The sequence below is a fragment of the Fusarium solani genome (assembly GCF_023522795.1).
Source record: "Fusarium solani strain SB1 chromosome Unknown bctg00000000, whole genome shotgun sequence".
NCBI classification, from domain to species: domain Eukaryota; kingdom Fungi; phylum Ascomycota; class Sordariomycetes; order Hypocreales; family Nectriaceae; genus Fusarium; species Fusarium solani.
The window spans coordinates 846,144-873,487 of record NW_027072157.1 but is presented as its reverse complement, the minus strand read 5'-3'; the positions used below and the strand labels follow the sequence as shown (position 1 = coordinate 873,487).

Genomic DNA, 27,344 nt, shown 5'->3' with positions numbered 1-27,344 from the left:
GCTGCTGGTGTAGTGCTTGCTGCGGATGATGGATGCTCACTCATTGCTGATGATGTTCAGAAGCAAAAGCCCATCCCATCCATGTGCCACACACTCTGTTCTCTTGGTTGCACTCTATTTTTTCCCCTTGTCTCTCTTCCGTCTCATCCTTCTTCTTCTTTCTCTCACACACGCACAATCTCTTCGTCGTGATTGCTCGTCGCCGTTAGCAGAGCATCACGCCTCTCACCGAAAGCAAACAGACACACCCGTCCAAGTTCCAGGACGCGCGCCTCTACTAGCCTCCGTTCCCATCAAACCGCCCAACTTTGCGACCGCCGCCCGCCAGCCAGCCCCGGCCGCCCGGCTTTTTCTTCACTTCTATCGATTCTTTTGACGCAAATTAAGCTTGACTGTTGGGACTAGCTGAAACTGGAACTGGTCTTCAGCTTGGAAGAAGGAAAATAAGGCAGGGTCAGGACCTGCTAAAAGTCCCAGTAACGGCCTCCACCCGCGCGCGTCCGCCCGCTAAGCAAGGCCCTTACCAACTGCCCCCGGGCATTTCATTCTGAAGAGAGGGAAAAAAGAGCCCGCTGCTCGAGTGGGCTCCGTTGCTTGTGTTTATTGTCTCGCCTACAGCTCGCACCACCCCCAACCAACCACCCCCGACTCCGACCCGACAGGACCTTACCTTTGACCTTCAGGCCTACTCCGTACGCCTTCAACACTCTCTCAACCTCTCCTCGTACATCCACAGGCCGACTTCGAAACACCACCTGTTCGTCCTTGACTCGCCCCGCGACGAATCGCCTCTTCGCCCTCTCCGCATTCTCATTCTCGAGACAAAGGGGGAAAGCAAGCAGAAAGATCGGTCAAACGATTCAAGGTACGTTTTGTATCACGATACTCGTGCATTCTGCCATGCATTCGCCCGTTGTCATCCCTCCACGCGACCATCGCCCCCAGTCTCCAGTCTGGGCAGGATACTCCTGATCCGCAACCATCGCCAATATTGTCCCCCTCCCCATTCCGAACCCATCGCGCTTAGATGGCCTATCCCATCCGTCGCCTCCCTTTTGTTGATGGTCTTCCGCTCCTATTGCTGCTTGATGCACTACACTACCCCCTCGTCCTTGTCTACATCACCCGACTACTGCTGCTGCACCATCATTCAACAAGCATCTACTTGGATCCAAGTATCATCGTCCCGCTGACATGTTCCTCAATCCCAGGCAACTCCCCAGAGTGAGCACGCCCGGCTTCGTCATGTCCAACACTACGGGCCAGGGCGACTCCCAGCCCACCGAGGCGGCCTCGGTGCCAAACCCTCAACCCTCATCTCCCGCCGGCGACAACAACACCGACAACAACACAGTCGACAATAACTCGCCCTCGCAACCTGCGGGTAACAATTCTCCTACATCCGCCGCCAACCCGCCAGCCACTTCAGATTCAAACGGCGACAATGCGTCAGCTACCAACAATGAGCCAAGTAACTCTCCAACTGAGGCACCCAGTCCTTCAAACAGCCCCAGTCCAACAGAGGCCAATTCGGCCGAAGAAACAAAGAATGAACCATCTTCCAATGATTCAAGCCCTTCACCGACGGAGAACAAGCCCGAAACTCAACCCACTCAATCAAACGCGCAACCAACCACTGAAGAGTCCAAGCCGTCTCCTACGAATGACAACAACGATAATAGCTCTAGCGAAGACAACCAGCCGTCTGCCTCCGAAATCACCACATCCGAAATCCTATCGACTATCGTTACAGTTACAGGCAGCAAGGGCCCAGAAACTAGTATAGTGCTGGTTACGGCTGTTAGGACTCAAAGGGTCACCGCTACTGAGGCATCCGCCTCAGCGACGAACTCGAATGATGCCGAGGCCATTGATTCTTCCAAGAGCAACGGTGGCGGTGGTGGACTAGACCAAAAGAGCAAGGTTGCCATCGGCGTTGCCGTTCCAATTGCTGCCATTGCCCTCCTTGCTCTCCTCGGACTGTTCTGGTGGAAGAAGCGGAAGACCAGAAGGCAGGCCGAGGAGGAGCGCCGCAAGGAAGTGGAGGATTATGCTTACAACCCCAATGCCGACCCCACGATCCCAGCTGTTGGAATGGCGGACGGTGGTTATGAGATGAGGGAGGATGGATCCTCGGGCTACCGTGGTTGGGGCAACACCACCATCGGCTCGACCGGACGCAAGGCCTCCACCACCATGTCTGGTGGCGTTAATGGCCAAGCTTATTCTGACGTTACTTCCCCGACCCGGGGTAACTTTTCGGATGCACGATCGGGTGAGCCCCTGATGGACGGCTCACACTCTCCAGAGGGTGAGATCCTGGGAGCCATGGGCCCTTCTGCTGCCAACAACCGTGGCGCCGAGGTGCACCGCGGACCTTCCAACGCCTCATCTTCATACAGTGCTGCTGCCCGATCCGATGCCTCAGACCCCATGGGAGTACCATATGGCGCCGGTGGCTCGTACTACGATCAGTACACTCAGAACCCATACAGCGACAACGTACCACAGCAGGCTGTTATCCGAGACAACCCGGCTCGTCGAAACACGCGCATCGAAAGTCCCTCTCACTACCCTCAGCAGAGCGCGGGTATCTCTCAAAACTTTTAAACTCTCTCTCACTTCGCTCTTCCTCACGGTGCTATCAACACTCGCTAGCCACCGCCTCTTTTTGCTTTTCCTTTGTGACTACAAAGATACCCGCATCCTGTCGAAAATCTCTCTCGCTAGGAAGGTGGACTGCACTGCACTGAACCGGCGTTTGAACAACAAAATCACAACGGCGTCTGCTTTGTTTCTTGACGAGAGGACAAATCTCATGTTGCCTCGACAAAGTTACAACCTAATCGCTCACTTCTCTTTTCTTTCCATTTGAAACCTGGGAATTTTATTCTCAACGGTGTTCTGTACCACCAACATCCAAACGGAGCATTTTTGGCTTTTTATTCCCTTTTTTCTGTGCTTGTTATTGTCTTGTTTTTGCTTTGAAAGACAACAACCAAGGGGTGGTTCTTGAACCCCCTTCTTTTTTTTATCCCCTTGACTATCTACGCTTATATCATGAGTTGGAATTTGTACATACGATGAACGGCAGATCAAGCCTCGAGGCTTTCTTTTATCCAAGATGATTCAAAGGGCTGTATCAAGCCCAGTAATGGTTGCAGGAGAGGTGGCGGTGGTGGTGAAAAACAAAAGCAAGGGATTCAAAGCCTCGGGTTGAATCTGTTGGTGGATATGAGAGATGGTTGTTGAATCATCCAACGTGGGATGGATGGATGATGGACTTTTTAGAAGAGTTGATTGAATGATGCTTGGATTTGGGTCTATAGAGGTACATAGCGAGCGAATTGGAAAGAAATGTTTTTTATATCTTGGCTATCGTCACACCGAAAGTGAGGAGCCATCACTAGTTGGTTTGCCCAGGGACTCTGAACCGTATGCATGACTGAATATCTGAGCCATCATCATTTGTTCTGGTCATCACCAGTCGATCTACCCAAACACCCTGAATCGTACAACTGACAATGGCTAACAATGGCCTCAATTCTGGTAAACAACTACTAACTGATGCAGTTTTGTACAATTTTAATACAGCAACAACTTTGCGCGCCAACGCCCCCTGATAAGCTCGCAAACCAACGCCCTCGCAAATACTCGAAGCAACAATATCTCAATAACAAACAAACAAGCAAACAAGCACGTAACCAGTGCTAAACTCCAATCCTTTTCCAACTCCTGGCTCAGGGCAAAATCAGTATAACACGCCAGCTCAAAGGCCATTACGCAATCTAATGGTCTTGCGACCCATCCCTCAAGACATCTCTCAAAGCCTGCTGCTCCTTGCGCTTCTTCTTCTCTGCCCACTCTCGACTCGCGATCCTAGAGCGTTCTGCCGCTTGCTCACGCGCCAACCGAGTAGCAGCCTCACGCTCTCGTTTCTCTCGCTCTCTATCGCGTTGAAAGCTGGTATTGTCTCGCTGGAAGATCTCCTTACCACGGAGCTTGAGTTGATGTGCTTCCTCGACAGTGAGCGTCGCTCGTTTTCCGCTGGCACTTCCTCCGGATGTCGAGGTGCCCCTGCTAAGATCCTCGCGTGATGTTGCGGTAGAAAGCCGGCCGCGGCCATGGGAGGGCTTGGCCTCCGAAGGAGGGACCGCTCGTGAGCCTGTAACTGACAATCGCTTCGTTTTGTTCTCATGCTTTGCTCCATCATCTTCTTGAGGAAGCTTGCCCTGGCGGGCTAGGCTAGCAATTGTCTCCCGCGGAATGCTAGCCGGCGTGATACTAGTGCGCACGGGTCTTGCCTTGAACTCGCGCTTCTTTCGCTCCTCTTCCTCTTGCGCCTTGAGACGGGCTTCACGCTCCTCTCGCTTCCGACGGGAAAAGGCTTCTCCTGGAAGCTCAAAGTTGGCCTTGGTGGGTGGCTTACTAGACTTGGGTCTCGGGGGAGGCACATAAGCTTTCTGAGAATCAGCCTGGGCACGACGAGCTTCACGCTGTTCTTTGAGCCGTCGAGCAACAGCCTCGCCGGGAAGCTCAAAGTTGGGAACAGTTGGGGGCTTGGTCGACTTGATGGGTGCATGGAGCGAGGCGGACTGAGAGATGGAAAGTCGACCTCGCGAAGGCTGCGATCTGAGCTTGGGTGCACCTTCTGGTGCCTCATCCTGCTTCTTATCGCGGAACACGAGAGAGGTCGATCGACGAAGCGCTGGTGCCGACTTTGCGGATGGCTTGACGCGAACTGTAGCAGACATGCCGGCTATCGAGACCCTCTTTGAGATGGTTGCCTTCTTACTCGTGGACGGTGGCTCAAGATGCTTGCTGCTGGAGCTGCCATTGACCGGCGAGGCAATTCGTCTTGGCTGAGTTACAGCATCGATAGCCTCAAGCTCATCCTCGAGCTTGTCCAGCTCCTCTAGAGAGTCTTCGATGCGAGGTATCGAGAAGGACCCGTTCCTTGAAGAGTTGCTATAATTACTGCTCCTCTCACTTATCAAGGTGAGCGACGGCGAGACGGCCTGTTCCCTCACCTCCACCACTTCAGGTACTTTTAGTGGTGGGTTTTGGTGAGACTCATAGAGTGGCGGAGGAACCAACGACATGTTGAGCTGATGGTCCAGTAGCTGGGAGCAATCAAAGCCCAGGGATGAGCATTCAGTAAGGGTCAAGGGAGTCGCTAGAAGCGAGAATGTGTCAGTCGAAGGAATGGCGGAGGAATTAGGAAGGGTTTCGCGCGACAGCAAGTTGCAGCCATAGACCTTGGTCTCGTTCTCGCCATCGTCGGAGGAGCCGTGGTCGCTGGCGTAGCTAACTGGTGCCGGGCAGGCTAGTAGCCAGTCGAACTGACCTGCCAAGTGGTCCTGGTACCGTTGGTGAGGTGACTCTTCAACCTTGAAGTTCAACAATGGATGGTTCTCGTCGTTGATTACTACCCACACTACATCAGTATGTCGTGATAGACCAAGCGAGCGGGTGCGCAAAGGACTGATATGAGACTGGAGAAGGCGCTTATGGAATTGGTAAAGGAACTGACCTCTGCGTGACTGCTGGCTGAGCGACGAGGGCGAGCCCACGGTCGCAGCAGACCTTGGAATGGACAAAAGGGTCGATTCTTCCAAAACCACATCCAAAGGCTCAAAGGTGTCCGAGTCGACTTGGGGGCGGCGTCGAAAGCCGCGGGACAAGGAGGATCTGGACTTGACGGGGCCGCCCTCTAGGTCTTTGGTGCGGAATGAGTCGGGGGCTTGGGCGTACAGAGGGGAGCTCCGGGCAAGACTCTTGTTGTGGACCTGATCAACGGACAGCTCTTGAAGCTTCCCTCGAAAGGCCGGAGAGGAAGAGGGGATCGAGGAGGGAACTGAATTGGCGTCGACATAAATATCCTGGCTCGTCACGGGCCCCGGGCAGGCCAGGGCCGTGGCAGTGGCGCGTTGAACTCGGGGTTGGCCCATGGCTTCCGAACAATGAGCCTCGCGCAGCGAGTCGCTGATGGGCCTCGAAGGAGGTCTTGATGGGTCCTCGGGAACCCTTGCGAACCCTGGGAACGTGGGATGCCGGGGCTGTGAGAGGTCCAGAGACAAGAGACTCAGATTGAGGCGCCACCAGCGTCCGGTAGAACAGGGGAAAAGTCAGGGAGCAGATGTGTAATTTCGCAGATGAGCAGGGATCAAGACGCCGGCCGACAGCGGGGCCCTGTCTGACTTGTGATGGACAGGAATTAGCGAGAATGAAGTATGCTTGGGCGGGCTCTTGAGGCAATAGAGCCGTGAAGTTGGTGATGAATCGATGAAGACGAAGCGACCAAAATACCTAGCAATCAATGGCGGATGTTTGATGTTGAAGAGGAGAGGAAGTGTGTGTCAGCAGTGAAGCTAGAAAAATAAACAACAACAAATAAAGAACCACGGCAACCACAGCTTGGACATCCACCTTCCTGCAGTGCAACAACTTCTGTCGTCACTGCCACTGCATCGCATCATTATTATATAGACGACTTCCCCTCTTCAAATGCAGCTGCAGCATCCAAAGGGAGCCGGCGAAACCTTCTCCTCATCCGGATCCTCTTGGCAGTTCCATTCCACACAATATCTACAGTACACTCCGACTGAGTCGCAACCCAACGGACAGCTCGGGTTCATTTGCAGCTTCCTCGTGTTGCGTCTCTCTTTCATTGGCCAAACCCTCTCGTCGTGGCTCCAGAGCGGGAGGCCCGCAGTAGCTGCTGCACCCCGAATTGATAGTGCACGCACATGCACAACACGGGCGATGATCCACCAGCTGGAGAAGAGACGAGAGACGACATTCAAACCTCGACTTGTCTCTAAATCGACATTGGATTACATTATGGACAGCGCAATGTTGGAGGATACAATCTGGCTCAAGTTGGCTTCAATTTTGGCCCCCAAGCTAAGGTGGTCTCTGGCAGAAGCCGTCTGGTAAGGGGTAATCAGGAACCATGCAGCCACTTTCATTCCTTGCAAACGCCAACACAATTTGGGCTATCAATCTCATCAAAGCCGACAGGCTCCCACCGCAATCATACCCTATATCTGGCAACATGATTCCAATCAGGAACTTAGTCTCCAGGATCTGGAGCTACCATTTTCCTCCGCTGTCCAGGCCCAGAGTCCAAGTAGCAGCTATTGATAACCACCTATTCGGCAAAGCTGAGTGGCTGGAGCCTTTACAAGACACCAACACTACCACGACCCCGTCGGAAACCTTCAGTGCCGTCTCAAAACCAAGCTTAACTGGCGAACGAGGGTTACGGATGCGAGTATTCGAATTGCCTCATCGTTTAATTCGTTCTCAGCCTCAACACCTTCTGTCGTCAAGATGTATCGCCTTGGTTGGCATGAATAGGGAGGTACCCTATAGGGGAAGTTCATCCTGGAACTGCGCTGGGTTTCGAGGATTATCCTTCCTGAGTCATCGCTCACAAACGACCCGAAGGATTGATCCTGAGTCGTGAAGTGCGCAATTAGTTGCCAAAGTGACATATCTGGCGTGCGGTCGCCGCGATTTTGATCGCCTGACGATCGTGGAGACGCTTCGGATGGACGTTCAACTTTCTCAGATATCATAATATCCTAGCTTTCATGACGCTTGTTCCTCAGCGGCGGCCTCGGCGGCTTCGGCCTGCGCCTGCAATGCTGGTGCATGTTCTGTCGGAATTCGTACTAGAGTCTGGGGAAGCGGTCCTGTTTCGTCTTGGGACTCCTCGGCGGGAGCATTGGCTGCCGTCTTTGCAAGCTTGGCTGTTCAAAACACATCAGATCAATACTTTTTCATGTAACATGTCAAGACATACAAGAAGCCATGTTGATGGCACGTAGCACGTTATGCCAGTTTCCAACAACCGCCGCAATAGCTAGCAAGCGTTAGCCAGAGCACGCCGTAAGTGACAACCTCGTCATGTACCCTCCGTTCCATCAGACAGCGTCGAAAGCTTCTGCTCAAGAGCTTCCATTTGTGTTGCGACCGCGGCACTCAGATCTCGAAGCTCTCTCAGGTTCTCGAGCTCGGCTTTCTTTTCTTCGATGCGTTGCAAGAGAGCCGGCGACTGTCCGGCGCTGGATGTAGCCGAGGCGCTCGGGTTGCGCATATGGCCCGAAAACGATCGCGTAGGATAGGACATGGTTGCGGTTAACGAGCTTCAAAGAACCATTCGCGTCTCTTGTCGTCAACTTGAATATCGCGTCTCTGCATGACTGATGGTGGGGTTAAACCGAGGGGTTACCTGAATGAGCTGGCTCCCCGGCAACGGGTGGGTCCCCGAAGAAACATTCCGCGCTACGTCAAAACCGGTAAAAGTAAATAATGATACAACCAGAAATTCCATTCGCAGACCGACACTTGAAAACACCCTTTGACTTGACCCAAGACAAACCCGCTCCCCTTCGACAAACTCCACAGCCAAAGTACCCAAGTCGATTGCTCACCGCCTCTGCATTATGAGCTATGGCTAGGTTGAATGAACCCCCCGTGCCTACGGACAGCCTTGAAACGCGTAAGTTGCATCTCAGGAACTCTCGTTCTTGCATCTTGCCTCGGCGCCGACTCACCATGTCTCTCGATATAGTTCGAAAGAAGCTGCTGCGCCAGAACCGTGACCTTGCCAAGTCAAACAACATACGAGCGCTTCGAATCCGGGAACTCGAGAATGATTGCGCCTGCATGCTGTCCGAGAACCTTGAGCTCCGGGGCCGCATCCTGGAGCTTGAGAAGGAGCTCGAGGACAACGATGCCAGAAGAATTGCCGACCACGCACTCGCGATCAAGGCCAAGCTAGAGTCCCAGCTCACAGAATGGGGCACCCTTCTTGCTGGCCTTGGTCTGGAGCCTCCCATGAAGCGACATTCCCCTCGCCCTCGAAAATCACAACAGAAGCCGAGATTGAGCTTCAGCTCTGCCCGACCTAGCCCTTCTCAACGGCGACTGCGAGACATTGCCCGAGAGATCGAGGAACTAGGACACATTTCAGAGACCAAAACCTATCCTCGCCAGTCCATGAAGTAAGTCGTCCAGCCACCCTTGAAGGGGAAACAGACTAACAACCTCACAGCCCCGAAGAAATACTTGCCCTCCGATCAGTCGCCGACGACGCCAACTCCCCTGATTCCGTTGATTCCCCTGAGCTTGGTCCTCCTCCCATGTCACAGTTCATCGACCAGGACCCGGTCAAGGTCGACTCTCCCAGCCGGTCGCGTCCTACACCGGTTCAAGAAAGCCCCAAGACAAAGCTTTCGCCACCCGAAGCCCTTGAATCACCACACAGCAATAAGATGATGCCCCGATCCCCGTCACCGGAGAAGAAGAAGAGGGAGGTGGTAGTAGAGCCCCAGGAGCCGCAAACGGAGACAACTGTACCAGAAAAGAAAGCCATCGAAACGAAGCCACTTGAGACCAAGGAACAAAACCCTCCCGTGGCTGATACCTCATCCATTCAACCTATCAAGACCGGATCGAAGCGAAAATTCGCCGCCAGAGACGACATGGGAACAGCTAAGCCGCAGAGAATCAACAACGAAAACGAAAACACTCGAATTATTACCGAAAAGCCATCAATCCGTGAGAAGGCTGGAGGCAGGACACTGAAGGAGCTCACCAGCATGAGGAAAGAAGCTCGCGAGAAGGCAAACGCGACGGGCACAAGGAAGCCTCTCGCAGCCAAGAGCACCAACGACGATATGACATCGCCAAAGAAGACATCAAAGCCAGTGGCTGTGGACGAAGTTGCCGCGGCCAAGGCTGATCTTGTCAAGTCCAAGGCCACTCAAGAGCGACCCAAGTCGAGGTCCAAAGTCCTGCCTCCCATCACCATCGAGGCTGTCCCTGATCTTGAGCCTACCGCACCGACAGTGACAGACGTATCTTGCGACCTCGGAACACCCTTGACCCAACAAGTCCTTCTGTCTCCAAACTCGCCGGATAGTGCCGTTTCGACGGAGGCAGGACGTGGAGGAACTCCTCCACCCATCGACATCAACGCGAGCCGGGAACCAGCAAGGCCCAGCAGACGGAGTAGGGCAGCAGTCAGCTACGCGGAACCGAACCTTCGAGACAAGATGCGACGACCCACCAAGGAGCTGCTCGACGCTGTGGCAGGCGAGGGCAAACATGCTCGACGATCGAGTGTAGCCGACCTGGTTGCCCCCGAGACGGTCAAGGTGAAGCGCGAGACCGATGCTAGTGACTCCTGGAAGAAGCTTCCTCCTGCGGGTTCTACGAATGCCGACAACGAGCCTGGAAGCATCCCTGCCAGCCCACTTGCCGGCAAGGGGTCACCGCCAGAGCTTCCTCAATCTGTCGGTGTACGAGGAGGTAGACGCTCGTCGATGATGGTTCAAGGGCCTGTCGCGGACCGTGCTGAGTCGAATGAAGTCCAAGATACCAAGGAAGAGTCAACCCCTGATTCGACCAGTCTGAGCGAGGTAGATGTGTATGACTTTACCCCCTCCTCACCTCAGCCGGAGAAGCAGGCACCAGTTGAGCCGAAGAAGAGGACTGCCGGCCGGCGAGCCACGAGGCGTGTGTCGGCGGCTGTCCATAGCGAGGAAGGCCTCGCGATCAGAGAGCGAGCCTCATCGAGGCGAAGGAGTATGATGCTGTAATGATGCATATTGCAATAGCCGGAGTTTTAGAGAATTGGGCGTTTATGGGAGTCTGTTGCTTGTCAGCGCTGATGCCTTTTGATGGGAAAAAGATTCAGACTGGTTACATGCCCAAGATACCTCTACACCAAGCGATGGAACGTTGTTTATTTTTCTGAATGATTGTATTTAATGTTGTTTCCGTGTTGGATACCTCACATGCACCCAATTAGAGACTATGTTGACGGTCCGTCTGAGCTGCACGATGCATGTCGAATATGAGCGTCCCTTGTCTCTTTTGGAGTAGTATTTATGACGTGCTCCTTGAAGCTGTGATGGGTATAGATTCTTTGGTCTTTAATGCATCGCTGAATGTCTTTGAGTGGTAGCCCCCTACTGCTCCTGTGTCCATCTCATGATGATCCTCCTGATGGCTCAACTGGCTTTGTGTATGTCACCTTCTCCACCGCCACATTCTCATTACCCTTATCATCCTTCCGTAATTGGTAAACGTAGAGAGTGAGAGAGATTCCCTGGACCTAATGATATTGTCAACATGCACTGGCCTTCAAGATGTCAGTTGTAGAACACCTACATCCATCAAGCAGAAGCTTGGCGTCGGCTCCTCGCCGTCCTTGCTCCAGCTTCCAGGGAATGCGCCAGTTGCGCTTCCCGGGTTCACAAAGAACTTGTCCATGTACTCGAAAGCATCGAAGCGGTGAGTGCCGCCCCAGCATAGAACATCCACGTCCAGCTTGTTCGCCTCGGCAAGGAGCAGGTCGGGCTCGTTGGAGACGAGCGTGAAGCCCTCAAGGAATCCAATGCGGAGGCTACCGTGGGTGACGACCTGGGTCAGGGGGAGGGAGGTGGCCTCGACGTCATAGCGGCCCTTGACGATCTTGAGGTCCGGAGAGATCGATCGCAAGTACTCGTACGTGTGCTTGTCGGTCAGGTTTCCAAGGCAGAGCGTCTGGCCGATCTTGCCGGGGGCGAGGAGCTTCTTGAACTGCGGATGGTGTTAGCGAGCGCGCGGCCCTCGAAGCATCTTGCGGTCGGCGATTACCTTGGCCGGAATATCAAGCGCCCTGTCGGGGATGTGAAGATCCCCTATAACGAGAATGAGGAAAGCCATGATGTCTCTCTGGCGCCGGGAGAGAAATGAAGCTGCAGATGGGTTTGCGCTTGACAAGTCGAGAGGCGCAAGCTGCCAGCCCCTTGAGCTCCGTGAGGCTGGAGGGGCAGTTCGAGACAAGGTACGTAGTGGCCCGGATAGAGCGGTAAGCTGGAGGGCAGCCACATCGTCATAACGGGGGCTGAAAATGTGGCTCAGCACACAGCACCAGCCACGATTTCTTATCGGACAAGTCGGCGGGGGTGCGATAAGCAATTTTCAAAAAATTTGGGATTTTGCGGGCTTGGGCCTGGGGTTCTGCTTTCACCGAACCTACAATCCCAGTCTTTGGTGGTTGCGGATTGAATTGCTCGACAAACATGGCGACCCCTTCTCTGGCTGAAAAGCTGGACAAGATCAAGTCTCCTGGCTTGCAGAGTCAGAAGAGGGTACGTATCTGCCGTCCTGGCCTTGTTGGAGCTGTCCAATGTCGAGAGTCGCATACTGACATTGTACTAGACTGTCGTTGTACTTCAGGCCGTCGAGTCGACTCTCAAGGAGCAGAACGAAGCGCCCACGCCCACCGGATACTTTGCGGCTCTGTTGGCTCTTCTTCAGCAGGCCAACGCCAATGACACAGTCAACCCGGAACTGGCGACACCTGCCGTTTACCTTCTCGACGTTGTTACGCCTTATGCCCCGCAGCCTCTCCTCCGAGCCAAGTTCACCCAGATCCTGACCCTTCTCGCCCCCGTGCTTCTGCTGCAGGATGCGGAGCCTCTCCTGTTGCGATCCTCCATAGGATGTCTCGAATCGTTGTTGTTGGCGCAGGATGCTGCTTCTTGGGAGCTCTCGGTTTCCCAGATTGGTCCTCGAAGGGCTGTTGCAGGACTTTTGAACATGTCTCTTGACCACCGACCCAAGGTCCGAAGAAGGTCGCAGGATGCCTTGAAGAAGGTCCTTCGAAACCCGCCCCCGAGCCCTTCCCTGGATCACCCTGCTGCCGACATGTGCGCCCAGACTGCTCTGAAGAACCTCGAGGACCTTGCGATCAAGGTCGCGCAAGCACGCAAGAAGAAGTCAGACGCCCACGATCCTGCCATGATCCATGCCCTGCAATTGGTAAAGACAATTGCTGCCGCGAGTGGCGGCTGGCCCACCAAGAAGATCGAGTCGCTGTGTGAGCTGCTGCTGGGTATCGCGAAGAGCGGAAACGAGTACATGACCATGGCCGCCTTTGAGATTTTCGAGATGATCTTTGAGGGTATGACGGATGAGGTTTCGTCTGCCAAGCTGCCGCGACTTATGGAGATCATCTCTGAGCTTCGTCCGGCTGCCAATGACACCCAGCTTGTTCCCCCGTGGCTCGCGATTCTGTCCCGAGGATACGACGTATCGGCGCAGGTCGAGCCTGATGAGACTTTCCAGAACCTCCCCCAGATGTTTGACATGGTCGCGCAGTTTCTCGAGTCACCGTCTGAGAATATCCGAATTTCGGCTTCCGAGTGTCTGGTCTCTTTCATGGCCAACTGCGTCCCTCGACAGGTCATCCTCGAGCCCTCGATTTACGACGAGAAGATTCTGGAGAAGGTTGCAAAGACAGCAGAGTCACTTCTTACCGTTCAGTATCAGGCTGCTTGGCTACAGACATTTAACGTCCTGGGCGCCATGTTCGACTCGTTGAGGTGGAGGTCGTTCCCCATCATGATGAATGTCACCAAGACGATTGGTGAGATCCGAGAGAACGGATCTTTCCGTAACAAGAAGGATGCCGATGAGGTTATCGGCAAGGCTATCCGGGCAATGGGCCCTGAGGCTGTCCTCTCTGTCCTTCCCCTGAACCTAGCAAAGCCTGCGAAGGGCCAGCCAGGCAGGGCTTGGATGTTCCCTATCCTCCGAGACTATACCAGCAACACAAACCTGGCCCACTTCAAGAGCGAGATGGTGCCGCTAAGTGAGCTCATGTTCCAAAAGGTTCTGGACCACGGACAGGCCGAGAAGACAATGGAGGTCAAGATCTACGAGACGGTGGTTCAGCAGATCTGGTCCACCCTCCCCGGCTACTGCGACCTGCCTCTGGACCTGACCGAGGCGTTCGATCAGGGCTTTGCCGAGATTCTGGCCAACCTCCTCTACAAGCAGGTTGAGCTGCGGTTGGATGTCTGCCGTGCGCTCAAGACTCTGATTGAGTCGAGCCAGGCTATTGCTGAGATTCAAGATGAGGAGGAGGACTTGGTTCTTCAGAGCCGAGTGAGCCGTGCTACCGCCAAGAAGAACCTCGAGTACCTCTCTCAGTTTGCGGGCAACATGCTCGCTGTCCTGTTCAACGTCTACACACAAACCCTTCCTCAGAGCCGAGGTCCCATTCTTCAGACCATCAACACTTTCCTGAGCATAACACCCAACGGGGAGCTGATGGAGACCTTTGACCGGGTTAGCAAGATGCTGGCGGCGGAGTTGCAGGCGGAGAAGCCCGCTGAGAAGGAGAAGGGCCAGAAGTCCAAGGACCACATGCCTTCAACAGCCCAGACTCTGATGGACCTTGTTATCACAATGTCTGTCTACCTCCCTCGAGACAGCTTCGCCGCTCTCTTTGAGATTGCGGCTGTTATCATTAACAAGGAGGATGAGCCTCAACTCCAGAAGAAGGCATACAAGCTCATCCCCCGTCTGGCAGACTCTGAGATCGGCAAGGCCGCCCTTCAAGAGCGCAGCGCCGAGCTCCAGAACCTCATCTTCTCGAGCACTGAGAAGGTCTCTGCCCCTGCTCGACGAGAGCGTCTCGCTGCCGTCACCGCCCTCCTCCCCTTTATCCCCGACACCTCCCTTCACTTCATCCCCGCCGTCCTCAGCGAGGTTGTTATCTGCTGCAAGGAGAACAACGAGCGTGCTCGTGAGACTGCTTACGAGCTGCTCGTCCAGATGGGACACCGTATGGCCGGTGCTAACGGCGTCCCTATCGACAACAGCAAGGTCCCCCACATGCCCAACGATGCTCCAGCTGGAACCGCCAACATCGAGGAGTTCTTCACCATGGTCAGCGCTGGTCTGGCTGGCAGCACACCTCACATGATCTCTGCCTCTATCACCGCCATCAGCAGACTCCTCTACGAGTTCCGCAGCGACCTGAGCGAGCAGACTCTCTCCGACCTGGTCCAGACCATGGACCTCTTCCTCACGTCCAACAACCGCGAGATCGTCAAGAGCTGCCTGGGCTTCGTCAAGGTCTGCGTCATCAGCCTCCCCGTCGAGCTCATGCTCCCCCGGCTCTCGACCCTCGTGCCCAACCTCATCGTCTGGAGCCACGAGCACAAGGGCCACTTCAAGGCCAAGGTCAAGCACATCCTGGAGCGCATGGTCCGCCGCTTTGGTTACGACAACATCCACAACAACTGCCCCGATGCTGACAAGAAGCTCATCGTCAACATCCGCAAGACTAAGGAGCGCACCAAGAAGAAGAAGGATGCTGCTAAGGCCGCCCACGACGGTGATGATAGCGATGACGATGACGGTCAGCCTAAGCGCCAGTTTGAGAACGAGTACGACCAGGCCCTCTACAGCAGCGACTCGGACGCCTCGGACGACTCTGACGACGAGGCTACCCCTCGGCAAAAGAAGAAGGCTCAGAAGGGCGGAAAGACCTACATCATCGAGGATGACGACGAGCCCCTGGATCTCTTGGACAAGAAGGCCCTTGCCAACATCTCGTCCACCAAGCCCGTCAAACTCCGCAAGCCCCAGCGCACAAAGGCCAAGTACGACCTCGACGGCAAGCTCATCCTCGGCAAGGACAGCGACGACGAGATGGAGGTTGACGAGCCCAACCCTGAGGCTTCAGGCGTGGGAGCCTACGTCGCCGCCCTCAAGGGCAAGGACGTGGCCAAGCGCGGCCGCGGTGGCAAGCTCAAGTTCTCCAACCGACGCACCAAGGACGACGACGACGATGAGGATCTCGAGATGGATCGGGGTGACGCTGCTGCTGTCAAGAGCAAGCTCAGCCCTGGACGGGATAGGGGCGGAAGGGGTAACTTCCGCGGCAGGGGAGGACGAGGAGGACGTGGAGGTGGCGGCGCGAGGAGCGGAAAGGGAGGCATCTCGGCTGGACGAAAGGGGCTGGGCGTTGAGAAGAGACATGGCCCGTCGATGGGTGGCGTGGGCAAGCCGAGGAGAGGACGCAACTAGATGCCATAGTTATACCCCCTATTCCATGTCGTCATGTTCGGGCATTCATTTTCTAGTTTAGATCACGCACAGGCAAGTTATTTCAGGGTAAATAAAAGTTCAAGTTACATATATTTGGATCCAAGCTTATGCATTATGATTTGAAACAAGACTTCTACATAATTCTTCAAGTCAGAGCATAGCATCGCTTGCTCTCTGGGTATCATTCCATGCTGCCGTCGAATTCCAGTACAAATCTAATCAGGGGGCTAGTCACTGTGACCGCCCCAGCCTCGCCATGCTCTTTCAGATACAGTAAGTGATATCGATGCCAGTGATGCCAACCAACTCCTCCATATGCGTCGTCATCGCGCCCAAGCTCTTTGTACAGTGGTTCCAATGAGACAGGTGAGCAAACAGCTCATATTACATCATGTCGTCAAGTCGTGTGTCGTCTCATCATCACTCTAGAACAATGACGTTCTCGGGTTGCCGTGGGTGTAGAGGGTGCGCCCGGCCATTATTAGGTGCAAGTGGTGGTTGATTCCCGTAGTGTCGCTGTATCGGCTCTCGTTGCTGGAAAGCCTCCGGGGGTCGTTCTTCAATCCGACTACCTGTTGTGAGTCTCCATCTCACGTCTAGAAGTAGTCGTACTTACATCTCTCGATACGGTTCGCGTCTCAGTCCTGGGTAATCACTCGTCATAAGACGAGCCTCCGAACTGGGTGCGTCATGGTGAACAAGATGGGGTTCTCGCTCAACATATCTCCAAGAATCAGAGGGGGGTCCTGAGGCTGCTGGCAGATACGGCGCAGAACGAGACTCTACCAAAATAGGGCGTGGTCGGGCCTCCAACGGAGGAGCGCGAGTGATGGGAATGACCTCAATCCCCGCGCCGTGTCGACTATCATGCAAGACTCGTGGCCCCTCGTGCCAGGAAATAGGTCGAGGCTCCTCAACCCTCCGAGTCTCACGCGTAGGCCGTCTATACTCGACAAATCCTGGATCATGTGCCGCTAGGCGGGTTCCATCTCCACGGACTGGGACCCGTTGGTAGAACCCGCCACGATCTTCCATAACGATCGGGGAATCACGATCTCCTGGTCTTGGGGCCTCCTCATAAGGCCGTCGACTTACAGCAATGGCCGGAGGGGTGTGTAGTGCTGGCCTCGCGTCAGAGCGATACAAGGGGGCAGTAACAATACGGCTTCCATTGCGAGGGGCATAGTCCTGTTCGCGATGTAGCACGGCTTGTCCAGGACCATTGAGACGCCCATCGTAGGGTCTGTCCTCAGGGGCGAAGCGATCAGGGCGGGATATGTGAGCTGGGTCATCTCTCACATTGAGGCCACGCAATGGAGAGGAAACCGTGGATGGATGTTGTATCCTGGAACCAAAAGGGAGCTCGTCCCTGAATGCCTGGGGTCTGGGCGGCACTGTACGTACAAAAGAAGGCTTCATGGCTTCGGGAGATGCTGGCTCAATGGATGGCACCAGCATATCTTGCAAGCGGCTGGTAATCCTCGACACAGGTCGACGTGTGACAGGTGATGGCTCATTGAAGGGAGACTTTACCTTGCGTGCAACCGGAGAAAAGGACTCACGTCCAGGGTTCATGAACTGGTTACTCGGAGGATGGTGTGGTTTCCCAACATATCCATTCTCGTTTGGCGCAGGCCCGGCCCTTTCCGGAACAATCCTAAGCTGGGAAGCGGGCGGGAACTCATCATCTCTGAGCGCAAGAGCTCCTGTGGGTGGCGGAACATGTGTATATGGGAGGCTTCGTGCCACGGGAGATTGGGGGGCTGGGGCCGGTTCTCCGCGGGAGCGTTCAAGGGCTTCTTGCCAGGCTTGATATCTCTTGAAACCGCGTTGGCCTTTTCTCTCTGCCGAAGTCTTTCGCTTGGCTTTCTTAACCTTGGCCTTCTGTTTGGCTGGAGTAAGGGGGCCGGGGCCTTTGGCGCCCGGGTTGAGTCTGGGAGATTGGCGACGACCAGGACCATCTTGGCCAGAGATGTTGCTTGCGAGTCTGTTTGTCAGAGTAGATCGAGGCTGAGGCATGACCTCTTCGACCGAGTCATCAGTCTCCTCGCCGGACTCCTCGTCCGAGTCAGATATGACCACGACTTCTCGCAAGATCTCATCCAGCTGGTCCCGGCCGCTCTCCTCATCTCCTCGCCACTTGACGAGTGTATCCAAACACAAGGCCTCAACGACCTTGCGAGCATTCTGCCATGTCGTCTCTCTGAGTAAAGTGTCATACCTGGTATGGGTATGGCGGATATGAGCGAGCACTGCAAGTTGAACCCGTCGGGCAAGGGTGATGTCTGATGAGAGTCCTACTTTTTCGGTCTTGGACGATGTGCCCTATCATCATAAACATTCGTACCTAGACTTGTTAGGGGAGGGAGTACAAACCCGTCTGAAAGCATGTTCGATAATCATCTGGCGGTCGGTGTTGGGGATCCTTGGGAATAGATCTCGCAAAGCGGCATCTACCTGCGCATCATACTCTTCCTGGGATTCTGGGATAGGCTCGGGCGAGCCACCAGTTGGTGGTAGCGTGCGGTCCAGGATGTGTCCTAAGCTGGCTCGGGCTTCCTCGACAATCGTTTCTCTGATATGATGGCCGATCCGATGGACCTGATGTGATAGGGTGTTGGTGGTATTGTCTTTTGCGTTCTTCAGCACGACTAGGTTAGTGAAAGCGGTCGGGGGAGGCGGCGGAATATCGCAATCGCATATCGCATACCGAAACTATAAAGATCATGGCATCTTTATTGCGGGACAGCTCTTTGCATGCTGTAGTTAGTTCGGGATTGCCGGCAGGGACAAATTCGAAACCAGGAGGGGGAGTGCTTTTGGTGGTGATCTAGAGGTGGTGAGTGCTGTGATAGATAACCTCGGCGCGATAGTCGCATTGTACCTGAAACTCGAGCTTCTTCTTCTTCTTGTCTTTGTTCTCCACAAACTCGAAGTACGAGTGATGCTTTGTCTTTGGTATGGCTGGCTTGGCAACAAAGCCTTGTGGTACAGGCGCCGTAGGATCATACTGAGATCTCTGGGCTCGGCGATGCCTCTCCTTCGGGCCTCCTGCCACGGCGGCGGGCAGGCTGCGCTTTTCTCTCCCCATTTTGCACAGCTATGGTTAGCTTACCATCCACATGGTGGTCAGGCACCAAAAGTTCAGATGAGGTGCAAAGCAGGACACGGGACGGCTGTCAAAAGAACGTGAAGTAGCAACTCAGAAGGCTCTTCCGAGGCCGAGCAGTAACGTGTGTGTTTGCAAGGCGGGTTCCTCTGGGAAACTCCTCGAGCAAGGTCGATGATGCCCTTGTATGGAAACCGGAAACAAAAAAGAAAGCCAAGATTGCAGACGGACTAAGTGAAACGGCCGAGGCTGTTTCGATTTCTTCTCACAAGTCGCAAAACGAGGCACAAACACTCTAGATTGCGACAGGGCAAGCACAAACCAGAAGCGCGACCTGGAGACACTGAGACCGGGCGAGATGGAGGGCAAAGTCGGGCGCGTGTGCAGTTGGGCGCGCACAGCTCGAGGGCGTAAGGCTCCGATGAGGTTCTGCAGACGAGATGCAGGCGGATGGGTCCCTTGGATGGATGGCCTCACATCAGGCTGAACCAAATCAGGCTGTAGCAGGCCAATCACGTGCTTCGAGGTCAAAGCAGAGTTTGATCACATGAACCAGCACGTGATGTTAGTCATGTGACCGTTGAATCTCCAACCTCCAGGCACTGCCCTGGTCTGCCTCGGCTTGGAACGAGGTGATATTTCTAGAACATCCAGCCTGGCCGCAATGCTTCTTTTACGCCAGGGTCCCCTTGCCACAGCAGAGCCCCTTTCGAAAGATTGGTCGTTGTTTAAATGATTCGCAATATCGGCGTGGCTGGCGACTTCTCCAGGTGTTCAGGGAACAGCTTTAGTGATGAGCGTGCCAGAACCAATCACTCGATTCGCATGAATCCATTTGAAATACAATCCTTGCAGAAACAATTCAAAGCCTTCATCTCAGTTTGACGGCTCGTCAGCGGCAGAGTTTAAAGCTGAACAAAGCCTCGAGATCGTCAGGCGCAGGCTTATGGGATTCCACAGTGAACTTCGGCATATCGAACTTCGGCATGTGGGCGAACAAAGGAGGCTAGAGTCAGCTTTAGTACTCGGAGCGCATTGTCAACCATCAAAACTTTGAGCAGGATATGGGTTTCAGATTTCACGGTGCTCACGGCCAATCGATCGATCAATGTCTGAAACTCCCACAACGGAAGGGGGTCCCGATGCTGACTTGTTTGAAGATCGAAAGATGGATTGAGGCAGGGAGGCTGCCGTTGGTGGAAGACTGCAGACTTTGTTTCGTGAAACAGGACAGGTCTGGATCAATGCAAACCGGCATGTGGGAGAGACGGGAGTCAGTGACACTTCATCGTCAGGGGCGGTGGGGAAGATATTCAGGGCGGCAGTTGAAAGGGCGGACTGTGCTCCAGTCTGTTTTCTATTTTTGTCGGCAAGGGGGCGCAATACGGGGATGTGCACATCACAACACATGTTATGCCACCGTCTGAAGTGTGTTTTGCGAGTGGCAAAAAGAAGCCCCAGCGACGGCATTTGAGACGCCGATGGGATGGGAAGTGATCGGTGTTTAACACGCAAAAGCGGGCCCGACGGCGTTTCATTAATGCCGGTGGTGCTTTGATGTTGTGAGCGATGCTGAGAGTGGCGCTCCTTCGGGTCGCGATTCCAGCGATTCGCTCTTTGTCACTGAACGAGAGCGAGCTTGTTGGTGAGCCAAGAGTTGCGCTGCACAGCCCCGAGGCGACGGTTGTGCCACTGTGTCTGATCACACAGATCAGCAGCAGGGCACAGTGCAGTAGCAAGGGCAGTGACAGATTAGTGAGCATTGAAAGGAGAAGCAGTGGGATGGACAGTGCACGTGCTGGTGAGAGTCGGTGGACGGTGGTGATAGGTAATGAGGGCGGTGGCAGTGCAGTTGATAATATCGTGACGGCCAGAGGTCGTCCCCGCAATGGAGAAGGAGAGGCGAGACCATGTCTATTTCATTTGGAATTAAGATGAGCAAAGCCAAAAGAAATGATGTTGATCCCTTGATCATTTGGAGCTTGTCAATCTGAAGGGAAGGCCACGGACAAGGCGAGATGGGCACGTTGTCGATGTGGGTTTCAGAACGACCAGGAGACGTGCTACGTAGCATGATACTACGGTATTGACGCCAAAAAGCTTCCAAGCTTCTCCTTCACACGGCGAGAGCGAGGAAAGCGAGAGCGAGGTCAATGGTGTGCGGCATGGAGTCCGTTTAGGCTAAGCGTTCGAGGTGAGCAGGTCCTTTTGCTGGCGCCTGATAATTCCATTGCCTTTTCCTCAAACAGGAAAATGCGCGGACTCTGTACAGCCACGCTCGGGATGCACGGATGACAAAGTATCGCTACCCGCTCGCCTGCCATGACCTGGCTGGATTGGGGAAGAGGATTGCGTATCAGTACCGACCTGTCAAGCCAATGAGGACCGGAGGGTCGGCGTCTTGCATCGCCGTTTGTTTACTCTAAGCAGTGCAGTGTCGTTGTCGTTACAGCAGACGCCGACCAGCATTCCAGTGACCAAGAGATAGCAGATGCCGCGTTGCCGTCTGAGCAACCGCTGGCTGACGAGGACGTGATGCATTTCCCATCACATTGTGTCTATGACAGCGATTGGACGCAGGAATTCCCGTGCGTGTTTCCGTCTGCACCAAACAAGCGGGAATGATGCTATCAAGACGTTGTGGCATCGCTTCGAGGCATGAGGTCGCAATCTCAAACGCAGGCAACGGAATAATCAACCTGAGGCTTGACCTCTTTGAGCTCAGGCCACGACGAATATTCGTCAGCTCGTAGATGCAAGAGGTTGGCGGTGGTCTTCAGCTGGCAGCGCCCACAATGAAAAAGCCCAGCGGAGCGGTCCTTGATGTCTGGCTGGCAGCGAGAAAGCGAGCGCCATGCTCCCATCACTGCCTTTCTGGCGTCGAATTTGGCCCGAAAGGGCAGTCGAGCGTCGTCATCCTCAGGCCGCAGTCTCTCCAGGGGGGTCCCCTCTCGCATCCCTCGGGACACGATGAGACCTGGAACGGGCTCTGGTGGTCAAGATCCAGGGAGAGGTGGGGGGCCAGAGCGACTCTGGCACTTGGTGAGAGAGGCGCTGGGAGGCTCGGCCGCCGAAGGAGTCGGCCTCTTGGCTGGTTTTGGTTGGTTCGATGCGGCGCTGCCTCAGACGTCGCCCGCGCCGCTCACCCAGTCGCTCACATCCTCGCCCTTGGCTTGCACCACCCAGGAAAAGAGCTGACGCGTCCTCTCGCTCCACTAGTCGGCTCCCCGGCTGCTGATCCTTGTCAGCCCGGACAACGGCCCTGGCAGCCCCGGCAGGGGTGGAAGCGCAGAGACGGACGGCGGCTCTCCTGCAAACCTTCAGGGGATTTAGAGCATTACATCCTTGGAATTAGGGACTTTGAGTTTGTTTACAGTGGATTCCGTTAGTGGGTTTACAGTGGCTCCTCGTGGCTCTCCTGGCGTGCCGGGGGTGAGTTGATGTCCCGGCGGTACGTACCGCTACCAAGGCACCCATCCCATTGATAGAACACCCTTCCCCCAGTTCCCGATTTCTGCCTGGTTCCATCTTCCATCTTTCCCCTTCTCAACTTTTGCAACAAACTTGTCACCAAATCATCTCCATCAACTCATCAAACATATTGGACATCATCGAGTCACATCTGGCGTGTCATCACTCACTTCTTACATAAACAGGCGGCGACTTCATTCTCTCTCCTACTGTCGCTTTCGCTTCCTGCGTCTTCCGCTCTAGTCCGGTATCCGCCGCTCTGATAACACCCGACTTCACAAAACGTCATCATGTCGGCTTCGGCCCCGAACAACGTCGATATCGACGCCCTCCTCGACCTCACAGAGTACGAGAACGTCTCGAATTACCAGTCTCCTTCGGCCTCAGTCTCGCCCTCAGCGACCTCGAAGCCTACCTTCACAAGCCCCGTCACCGCGGCCGTGTCAGTGCCCGCAGCTGCCACAACCACACAGGCCTTGAGCGGTCCCAGTCACAACTATGATCTGTACCGACAACAGACTGGCTTTGTACCCGGTGCGCTCGCAAACACCATGGCGGTGAACCAGACCAACAACACTGGTTACCAGGACTTTGCCAGCCTCGACTATCTTTCCACCTTCAGCCCCGAGAACGACATGTTTGACTTCAACACGTCTCCTTCTCAAGGAACTCTGGGCGCTTCGGATATCGATATGGAATTTGAGTCCCCTGCCGATTCGCAGCAATTCTTCACCATCAACCCCAGCAACATCGAGCAGGATGCTAGCCTGCCATCGCCGCCTGTTCTGCCTACCCAGACCAACAATGTCGGCCGTCTCTGGCCCGGCGCCCACTCTCAGGCTGCCCTCGCCAAGGCCCAAGCTGAACAGCGTCACCAGCAGCGGCTGATCCAGCAGCAGCAGCAGGCTCAGCGACAGAGCCCCCAGGCCAAGTCCCGTGGAAAGGCTCCTCAGCCTACCGACCCCATCGTTGAGCAGAAGATCACACAGCTTCTCAACTCGATGCGGGCCAAACCCTCTATGCCTGATGGTCAGGGCCAGAGTCCCATGACCAACCTCCCTCGCGCCAAGAAGGACGAGGATGAGATGGATGAGGATGAGCGACTCCTGGCCAGTGAGGAGGGCAAGAAGCTCAGCAGCAAGGAGCGCCGTCAACTTCGCAACAAGGTTTCCGCTCGTGCTTTCCGTTCCCGCAGAAAGGGTAAGCCAATATTATCCCCTCAACTTGGTACATGCACTAACTGTCACTAGAATACATCTCTCAGCTCGAGAGTGAAATCGCCAACAAGGTCAACGAGAATGGTGATCTCCGATCCCAGAACCGGGCCCTTGTTGAGGAGAACAAGCGTCTCACCGACCTGACCCGCATGCTTCTGTCGTCGTCTTCCTTCTCCAACTTCCTGGACACGCTCAGCAACAACCCTGCCGCCTCTACTGCCCCGACCCCTCAGCTCAAGGTCGAGCCTCAGCAGGAGCAGCGTCAGATGCCCAAGGACATCAACCCTTACAACGCCCAGCAGTCTCAGCAGCAGCAGATTGGCATGGCCATGATCCCTGAGCAGAACATGGACTTCTCCATGCTCACTCTGGACAACACCTACAACTTCCAGCCTCAGGTCTTTGTCGTCGACACCCCTGAGGTGCCCACTCTCGATGCCGCTGTCCTGTCCGGAAAGACCTCCAACTTTGTTGAGCCTGCCTTTGATTCCGAGGATGAGAAGGTCGACATGCCCATCATCGAGCGACCTGTCGAGAAGCCTCAGGTGTCTGAGCCTATCGACGCTGTCCCTGTCGACGCTGAGTTTGAGTCTGATCCTGATTTCGCCCTGTTCCACAACGAGCCTGCCACTACCACTGAGCAGCCCAAGGAGCTCGACGCCGAGGGTCTGTCCAACGTCGACATCTTTGGTGGCATCGAATCGGAGAAGGTTCTCTCGCGACTGGAGCTTGTTGATGCCAGCGAGGAAGAGACCACAGCTGCTCTGGCTATGCTTCGGGTGGAACGCATCTGCGCCAGCACCGAGGCCGTTGTGTCAAGGTTAGAGCTTCTCACCCTTGACATGTAAATGTAGTTGGAATAGGATTGGAAGGGCAGGAACAGAACAGGACATACAAAACTAGCGATTTCATTTTCCTTTGTCACATACGGAAACCATAGCGGATTGGGAACGGACACCACGGCGTTTTGGCAGATGGACGGATCACCCATAGGCGGTGCCCCCTACATAATTTGATTGATACTGGCGGGATGATGAGTGATGAACCGAGGATTTAGTTGTGTACAGTTAGATAGATAGGCCTACCGCCGCTCGATATCAGAATCAAGACTTGAAGTCTATCTTTGTTTTCCCGGACGTGACGACATGAATTGCCGTGCACACTATGTATTATCCAGGGGGCTAATCTTGGTAGTGCTGACTGGGGGCAAAGTCCCGCCTGCGGAGAATGGAGGGATGTCTTGCAGCGGCAATTCTGTTGGTGTCGCAACATTTTCTGTCGTTCCACACACGAGCAGGCTGACTGTGCTGCTGTCATGGTCTTGAGGGATAGAGCACTCTCGCTATGTCGAATCGCAACTCTGAGAAGCGTTCGTGTCAAGACGTGCACAGCCAGAGCAGCTCACACTGACTCGAGCGATCGACAAGGACGGCGTCAATGGGCCCGAGGAGTGAATCGGCCCTTTCAAAGTCGCCACGGCCGGTCTTTGCACCATCAGAAACAGCCGTCTCGGCTCTGCCAAGCATCTCACAAGGCTCGCTACTCTTCCGTCTCGGTGTCACCGTTATCCATGGATCATGTCCTCGTGCCGGGGGATGCGCCGACCGCCGAGCCGTACCGGTACGAGCACTTCCGGGATAGCTACTCGATCCGTATCTTGACGCTCGAGCCCGGCGTGGGTGATGAGCCGCTGGTCGGGTCTCTTACGTCTGAGAATTTGGATTTTGGCCCGGAGTATGAGGCCATCTCGTATGTTTGGGGTACTGAGGGCCGGTGCTCAGAGATCCTCATTGATGGGAGGGTGCTACCTTTGACGCGGAGCATTGAGGGCGCGCTGCGCCGCATGAGACATGCCTCGTCCCGTCGTCGTCTCTGGGCAGACCAGATTTGCATCAACCAGGACGACATCGCGGAGCGGAGTCAGCAGGTTAGTCTCATGAATGCCATATACAAGGGAGCCCAGCATGTCTTGGTGTGGCTGGGGCCGGACGACAACCGCGCTGCCCAGGCGGCCGTCACCATGGTTCACTATCTACACGGCGTGTTTACGAATGATGAGATGCATGACGAGTTTCGCCTTGCGCACTCGGAGGAGCTGCTGAAGCAGGACAAGAGTCCCTGGGTGCCGCTGGCTCAGATGACGAGGCTACAGTGGGTGAGTACCAGAAGCTTGAGAGATTGGGGACGCCACTGATGAGTCCAGTTCAACCGGATATGGATTGTCCAAGAGATTGGCACTACAGCGCCGGCCACGCTCTACTGGGGAGACGTTGAGATTGACTGGGAGATCCTGTCTCTTGTCACGGGCGTCTTGGGTGAGAGCTACCATCATCTGAGATCGAGGTTTTACATTCTCACCCCCAACATTCGATATCTGTACCAGAGATTTGTTGAGCCGGATGAGGACAACGACATCAACCAAGACCGTGCCTCTTTTATATATGAGCTACATCGTGCGAGACATCTCCTCGCCAAAGATCCCCGGGACCATGTGTATGCCTTTCTTGGCCACTTCTCTCTTCACACTGGCAGCAAGGCCCTCTCGGAACTGGAACCAGATTATAGCAAGTCGATCGAAGATGTCTACTACGACGTTGCCACCAGAGAACTCTCAGGTTGCGAATCACTCCTCCTGCTATCCGCCTGCCATGATGTGCCGTCCACATACAGGAGAAGGCCCATGACAAGGGGGGATCTGCCAACGTGGGTTCCGGACTGGCGCATCGTTCCGCTTCACCTCATCGGAACCCCCGGCACACCTCACAGAGCTTCAGGGGACCTAACGCCGAGACTGCATATCGATGATGAGAGGAAAGCCTTGCACATCCGTGGCATACGCGTAGATCGAATTCGCCGACCGACATGGACTTTCTGGGCCAACGCCTTCCAGTTCCGTCGTGAGCCGGTACCTCAACTACCTATTGAAGCTCTTTGGGGCAGCATCTGCGGTCGTGGAAGCAAGCGCTTTAGTCTGCAGAAGAAGTACTTCACCGGTGAACCGGCCTTCTTCGCCCTTATACAGACGCTGACAAACGCCTGCGTCGGCGCGGACCGCTCCCGTCCCTACGAGGAGATTCCCAAGGAGGAGTGGCTCGCCAACGGGGCGGCGTACCTAGTCCGCGCACTGGGGGACACAGACGGCGTGGACCAGGAGATCGAGCGGCTAGCGCTCTCTGGGAATGGATTCAAATGGAGCCACCAGGCGACGCTGGTAACGCGGTATCGCAAGTTTGCGGTAACGGCGGGGGGATTATTTGTCCTGGGGCCGGATATCATGCAGAACGGGGACGTGGTGGTTGTGCTGTATGGGGGAAAAGCACCGTTTTTGCTAAGGAGGAGGGCGGATGGGAAAACGTGGATGCTTGTGGGTGAGTGTTATGTACATGGGCTGATGAACGGTGAAGCTTTGGAGGGCGATACGCCTCAGGAGGAGTTTGTTATTTTATGAGGGTTTGGAGATGATGAAGGATGGCAGCGTCAGGATGGATATACCCCGTGGGATAGCTACATAGTTAGCAGTTCGGATATTGGATACATGTATAATCATAGTTATATAAAAGAAACTCCCTTCTTGGACGTTTCGGGTCTCTCCCTTCAGAATAGATTTCAAAGTGATATAGATTCATGCCGTGTGTCATTGT

At 54.8% G+C, this 27,344-nt stretch overlaps 10 protein-coding genes across 10 annotated transcripts; 6 read left to right on the top strand and 4 right to left on the bottom strand.

The window, feature by feature from the left end:
* Positions 1–1,194: 1,194 nt before the first annotated feature.
* MRS44_000275 (uncharacterized protein) lies at positions 1,195–2,610 on the top strand (the record flags this gene model as incomplete). The annotated part of the gene is made up of 1 exon (XM_065623970.1): positions 1,195–2,610. The coding sequence occupies one exon, from the start codon at positions 1,195–1,197 to the stop codon at positions 2,608–2,610; it is 1,416 nt and encodes a 471-aa protein (XP_065479705.1).
* A 1,178-nt stretch (positions 2,611–3,788) lies between these two features.
* On the bottom strand, positions 3,789–5,951 carry MRS44_000274 (uncharacterized protein; the record flags this gene model as incomplete). The annotated part of the gene is made up of 1 exon (XM_065623969.1): positions 3,789–5,951. One exon carries the CDS (start codon positions 5,949–5,951, stop codon positions 3,789–3,791), a length of 2,163 nt encoding a protein of 720 aa, XP_065479704.1.
* A 1,645-nt stretch (positions 5,952–7,596) lies between these two features.
* On the bottom strand, positions 7,597–8,137 carry MRS44_000273 (uncharacterized protein; the record flags this gene model as incomplete). Its single annotated transcript, XM_046273130.2, has 3 exons — positions 7,597–7,757; positions 7,811–7,870; positions 7,921–8,137. 3 exons carry the CDS (start codon positions 8,135–8,137, stop codon positions 7,597–7,599), a joined length of 438 nt encoding a protein of 145 aa, XP_046129601.1.
* Positions 8,138–8,565: 428 nt separating this feature from the next.
* MRS44_000272 (uncharacterized protein) lies at positions 8,566–10,613 on the top strand (the record flags this gene model as incomplete). Its single annotated transcript, XM_046276889.2, has 2 exons — positions 8,566–9,014; positions 9,065–10,613. The coding sequence occupies 2 exons, from the start codon at positions 8,566–8,568 to the stop codon at positions 10,611–10,613; spliced, it is 1,998 nt and encodes a 665-aa protein (XP_046129602.2).
* Positions 10,614–11,005: 392 nt separating this feature from the next.
* Positions 11,006–11,724, bottom strand: MRS44_000271 (uncharacterized protein; the record flags this gene model as incomplete). Its single annotated transcript, XM_046276890.2, has 3 exons — positions 11,006–11,131; positions 11,188–11,598; positions 11,656–11,724. 3 exons carry the CDS (start codon positions 11,722–11,724, stop codon positions 11,006–11,008), a joined length of 606 nt encoding a protein of 201 aa, XP_046129603.1.
* Positions 11,725–12,083: 359 nt separating this feature from the next.
* On the top strand, positions 12,084–15,885 carry MRS44_000270 (uncharacterized protein; the record flags this gene model as incomplete). The annotated part of the gene is made up of 2 exons (XM_046272217.2): positions 12,084–12,152; positions 12,223–15,885. 2 exons carry the CDS (start codon positions 12,084–12,086, stop codon positions 15,883–15,885), a joined length of 3,732 nt encoding a protein of 1,243 aa, XP_046129604.2.
* Positions 15,886–16,326: 441 nt separating this feature from the next.
* Positions 16,327–18,997, bottom strand: MRS44_000269 (uncharacterized protein; the record flags this gene model as incomplete). The annotated part of the gene is made up of 5 exons (XM_065623968.1): positions 16,327–16,474; positions 16,523–18,109; positions 18,254–18,546; positions 18,617–18,736; positions 18,791–18,997. 5 exons carry the CDS (start codon positions 18,995–18,997, stop codon positions 16,327–16,329), a joined length of 2,355 nt encoding a protein of 784 aa, XP_065479703.1.
* A 2,813-nt stretch (positions 18,998–21,810) lies between these two features.
* Positions 21,811–22,404, top strand: MRS44_000268 (uncharacterized protein; the record flags this gene model as incomplete). The annotated part of the gene is made up of 1 exon (XM_065623967.1): positions 21,811–22,404. The coding sequence occupies one exon, from the start codon at positions 21,811–21,813 to the stop codon at positions 22,402–22,404; it is 594 nt and encodes a 197-aa protein (XP_065479702.1).
* A 372-nt stretch (positions 22,405–22,776) lies between these two features.
* MRS44_000267 (uncharacterized protein) lies at positions 22,777–24,551 on the top strand (the record flags this gene model as incomplete). The annotated part of the gene is made up of 2 exons (XM_046273153.2): positions 22,777–23,686; positions 23,737–24,551. The coding sequence occupies 2 exons, from the start codon at positions 22,777–22,779 to the stop codon at positions 24,549–24,551; spliced, it is 1,725 nt and encodes a 574-aa protein (XP_046129606.2).
* A 467-nt stretch (positions 24,552–25,018) lies between these two features.
* Positions 25,019–27,151, top strand: MRS44_000266 (uncharacterized protein; the record flags this gene model as incomplete). Its single annotated transcript, XM_046276891.2, has 2 exons — positions 25,019–25,858; positions 25,907–27,151. 2 exons carry the CDS (start codon positions 25,019–25,021, stop codon positions 27,149–27,151), a joined length of 2,085 nt encoding a protein of 694 aa, XP_046129607.2.
* Positions 27,152–27,344: the final 193 nt, after the last annotated feature.